Below are 5,113 nucleotides of genomic sequence, written 5' to 3'. Positions count from 1 at the left end.
TCCCAGGTTGGGCGGACGACAGCGGAAGCGACGACTCCAAGACGAAGGATGACGAGCACGAGCGGGGGTCGCGCGAGGACGACGCTGACGACGTGTTGGGCGACGCCAAGAGCACAAGTCGCGCGCAGTCGGAGATCGCGGCAGATGAGGAGGAAGACGAAGATGACGACGACGACGATGGCGCCGACGATGACGAGAACGGCGACCGACCGCGAAAGCGCGGCCCCAAGAAGCGCCAGATGACGCCGGCGCGCCTCGAGCGCTCCAAGCTGCGACGGCAGAAGGCGAACGCGCGCGAGCGCACTCGCATGCACGACCTTAACTCGGCGCTGGACAACTTGCGCAAAGTGGTGCCTTGCTACTCAAAGACGCAGAAACTGTCAAAGATAGAGACTTTGCGCCTTGCCAAAAACTACATATGGGCGCTCTCGGAGATCTTGCGTAACGGTAAACGACCAGACGTCGTTTCATACGTGCAGACATTGTGCAAAGGACTCTCGCAACCGACTACGAATCTAGTGGCCGGTTGCTTGCAGCTCAACGCGCGGAACTTTCTCACTGATCTTTCGCATCAAGAGAGCGCGGCGGCGCGCTTCCACGCGCCTGACGCGTCCTTCGCCGCCGCGGCGCACGCCTACCCGTACCAGTGTGCGCGCCTCGCGGGCCCTCAGTGCCAATCCGGCGCGCACGGGTATTGCTATGAACCCGAATACGCGGGAGCCGCCGAGTACGACGCCCGACGCAGCCCGACGCCCACGTGCGTCAACGGTGGATTCGCGTTGCGATCGCACGAGGCCGTGTCACCGGAAATCGCGGACCGGGGATACCATCACTACTCCATGCACTACGCAGCTGCGCGCAGCCTCGCCTATGGCCCTTCGGGAGCTCGGGGAGGCGGAAGTGGAGGTGGTGGCGGCGGAGGTGGAGGCGGTCATTCGGAGAACGTGCCGCCGTACCACGACGTGCACGCGCACCACCACCACCACGAGCGTCCGCCCGCATACGAGGAACTGAACTCCTTTTTTTCATAATTGGAAAAACACAAATGTGTCGATCGTCGTCATCATCGTCAAATATTCGTGTGGGTCTTAAAAAAAACAGACGCATTACCTTTACAACAAACAGGTTTATTTAATGCAGTCAAAATAAAAGGATTGCTTTTCCCTGGACTTTAAACGGAACTACAATGGACTCGTGGTGGAAAATAATGAATAAAAGGATAACACCCAGTCGAGCGGTTTACCATATTTTTCCCAAATTGTAATAACGGAATGCGTTACCAATGTAAAAAAAAAAAAAAGAGTGAATCAATCACAAAATGCTAACAATAAAAAAAGCAAAATAAAAAGGACAAACACAATCGAGTACCTATGATATAAAAGTCGGGGATGTTTATTCCAAATAAATCATAAGGGTCCTTTTGCAGTGGTTTCTCTTATTCTGTTTTTCTTTAACTTTCCTTGATTTTTTTATATTGGAAAATCACTCAACCAGAACCAGATAATTCACAAAGGTTCTTTTCAGGTTCAGGGGATTGATGTTTTTTCGACCCTTTGACACTTTATGATTCAGTATTTTTCTTCTTATTTTCTTCAGGCCTTCATGCTTGAGAATTTCACGGTATTCTCGGTATTCCTTTTTTTCTTTTATATCTCAAAGAGATTTTTTGGGAACATTGGTCACAACATCTGACACAAATTAGCTTTTGTGTCAATGGATAATTTGTGGCAGTGAATCAGCAACGAGTAGTTCCTCAGGCCAGTACTCAGGTTCATTTCAAAAAGGTTAATGCGTACTTAATTATTCGTGTCTCATTTTTTAGCATATATATATATATATATATATATATATATATATATATATATATATATATATATATATATATATGTATAAAGAGGGAATTACGTTCAGGAATGAATCATATTTATTCCTGATTGTGTGACAGTGGAATATGATTAAAGGAGCTCAAGGTAATGTCAAGATTCCAGGAAGAGTGGAGATTAAATGGTGTAGGGTGTGCAAATAATGAATTCTGTTATTTTTTAAGCTTGAATTATTTATTTGACAGTGAGGTGGTAAATGCCTAACTGTGGTTCATGTTTACGTCTATAAAAATATACATTTCATATTTCAGGATTTTTTGATTCTGACATAATCATAATGCTATAATTTATGGCCACGAGACTCAGAATACAACTCCACTATTTATGCCTAAATAGCTGTACTTCATTTATTATTATTATTATTATTATTATTATTATTATTAATAATAATAATAATAATAATAATAATAATATTGATAATTACGTAAGATCAATTATTTTTGTGCAAGCCAAGCCAGGAACCTCCCCTATTCCCATGCCTCTGTCATTTCGGCCTTTTCTCTTTATGCCAACATCACACTGAACAATGGGCAGAATATGGTAGTATTCCAGCATATGGCAGTGTACTCTTTTGCACTTCAAAAAGAACTGAACTTTGAATTTCTCCTATTTCTTTCTGTAATTTTAAAACTTTAGTCACCAGTAATTCTTCGAAAAGTAACATTTGTGTACAGATCAAACCAAACAATCCAAAACCAACAAGTCATTACATTTTTAACAGAAAAAACTATGTTTTAAGACTATGTAAATAATATCATTATGTAATATTTATATAATCATTTAATATTGCACTGTTCATTTACTTATAATCTGTCTGAAAAAATAATGAAGTTTATATTTAAACTGATTACATGTCTCAGCTTGTAACTTCTCATTAGTTTTCACAAATAGCTCCAACAGCATTTGGAAATTCAAACATTCTTAGACAAACGATGCTTAGACATTTCAATACACTGGATTACACCAGCCAACCTAAAAAAAAACTAAACAAAATATCTAAACCTGTGTAAGACTCAAATACTTAATTTATTAGTCATGTTAAAAAAAATAATTAATTAATTCCATTGGAGATGGATAAACAGGCCTGATTCAGATTTTTTTAAATAAATATAATTAGGCTGTATTGAGTTTGCTGTATGATGTCATTAAAAACATTACAGATGAATACAGATAAATTCATTTATTAATAAATAGATTCAAAATCATACCTTAATGTCCGAACATCTTGAGTAGATTTTTGTGAATGAATAATACTACTACTAAAATAAATGAAGGAAAAAATAAAGAAATAACAATAATAATAATAATAATAATAATAATAATAATAATAATAATAACAAAAACATAGTGGGTGCAAGTGAAATGTATGACTCAGGACGATGCTCGGGCACGTGCGTGCGGCCGCTGTTGGCTTCCCCTCTGAATCCTTGTGTCACGCCGCCATGGTGCCTCATATTATACTTACATTATTCGAATTGTAGGCTTTACAATTTTACTTCAATCACACACATGTAAATAAAATAACACACGCCGTTTGAATTTCTGTAGCGAATTAACATTGTGGAAAATGAACTCGAGCTCGTGACATGAACGACGCTGACTATTAACGACAGTAAAACTTTTCTATACAAGAAAGCAATGTAAATAAATTAAAAACAAACATACAGCCTAGGAATTTATAACTATAATTTTGTAGAATTTAACATTTATCATTTATATACTATGTATCTATACTGTGAATATATATATATATATATATATATATATATATATATATATATATATATATATATATGTACAAAAAGGGGGGGTACAAAAAGTTATGATATTGCGCCGTTGTTTTTATATTTTCAACTTTTTTTCTGAACGTCTTCCGTCTTAATTCGTGTAAATTTCGATTAAAGTAATTATATATCGTAAAGTCGCTATTTTTAACGAATTATTTGTTTTATTATTCGTCTACGGGCCAGGTGCCAAGAGTTCATTTATCGTTCATTTGTGGGGTTTTTTTGGTTTTGGGTTTTTTTTTTTTGCAAGCTTTCACAGTCCACTATCTCTTTTGCATCCGTTTAGGAAACTCGTCAACAACAGCAACATCAGCAGCAGTAATAATAATAATAATAATAATAATAATAATAATAATAATAATAATAATAATAATAATAATAATACTTCCACAGTTACTAAACCCATGCACATAGTTTATTTATGTTTAAAGTTTATTCTGTACACAGCTCTTCTACACTGCTTGTCACCTTTAAAACACAATAACGTGCCAAGCAGCACAAAAACCGCTTGCGTTAAATAAACTAAATTATTGTTAGTATTAATTATTGCTGTCTTTTATAATAACCTCAAACCCTGATTCTCTTCCTGATGTAGCCCGGGATTTAGATTAAAGCAAAAAACAAAACTTGAGCTTTAGCTCAAGGCATCACACTGCACTATTCCTTGTCGCTGACTTCAGGAGAACATCTTGTACGTTTTGGTCCACTTCGTGTGTCTTTAACCTGGATACGCAAATATAACATAACTTATAAAATTCCACTTACCATAGGGGGAAAAAAAGTTTGGCCCCGTTAAAATTATTTTTGCGAAAGAAATATTTTTTATTTATTAGTTATTATTTTCAAACCATAAATATTACAATTGATGCGACTTAAATACTAGCATTCGAGGCCTGTTAGAATATTCCAAATTCATATTTACATTTTTCATATTTACACTATTCGTATTCAAAGTCAGCCCCGAGGTGGCAAAGGCCAAACGGGAGCCGAGGGGCTTCTTTCCCTCCTTAAAATCCCCCCGACGGCGAGGTCGGGCCAAAGCTGGCACCGAAGCTGGCACCGAAGCTGGCGCGCCTGGCACCGGGGGCTCCTGCCAAGTCGCTAAATGTCTCAGCATCAGCAGCGCGGTGCCAACACGCAGGCCAGAGCAGGGCCTTCTGGGTGGAGCCCGCTATTTCTTCCCTAATTCAGCAGCATCTGTTCATTACACTTCACGTTTCGCGTGTGTGAGAGACTACAGGAGGCCGTAAAGCCCCCGGGACACTCTGCTCGATATGCAAGAAAAACTCCGGACACACACACACACATACACAAAAGTGTCATGATAAGGAAAAACTGTGTAGACTATTACTGAACAAAACAGCACACTCACAAGACAACAGTGTCCTGGAGGTCAAGTCTGTATGGTGTCCGCACTCCACACATTCTAGCTATACACGCTTT

At 39.1% G+C, this 5,113-nt stretch overlaps 1 protein-coding gene across 2 annotated transcripts in view; it reads left to right on the top strand.

The window, feature by feature from the left end:
• The window catches only part of neurod2 (neuronal differentiation 2), a 4,037-nt gene extending 2,274 nt beyond the window's left edge, over positions 1-1,763 (top strand). For both annotated transcript variants that reach the window (XM_058406903.1, XM_058406904.1), the window contains exon 2: positions 1-1,763. This exon is cut by the window's left edge and continues 38 nt beyond it. In XM_058406903.1, the coding sequence (XP_058262886.1) occupies positions 1-1,031 (1,031 nt within the window). In that variant the 3' untranslated portion in view covers positions 1,032-1,763.
• Positions 1,764-5,113: the final 3,350 nt, after the last annotated feature.

This window comes from Hemibagrus wyckioides, linkage group LG13 (assembly GCF_019097595.1).
Source record: "Hemibagrus wyckioides isolate EC202008001 linkage group LG13, SWU_Hwy_1.0, whole genome shotgun sequence".
Classification (NCBI taxonomy): Eukaryota; Metazoa; Chordata; class Actinopteri; order Siluriformes; family Bagridae; genus Hemibagrus; species Hemibagrus wyckioides.
The sequence above is the reverse complement of the archived record's forward strand: the minus strand, read 5'-3'. Positions and strand labels throughout refer to the sequence as shown.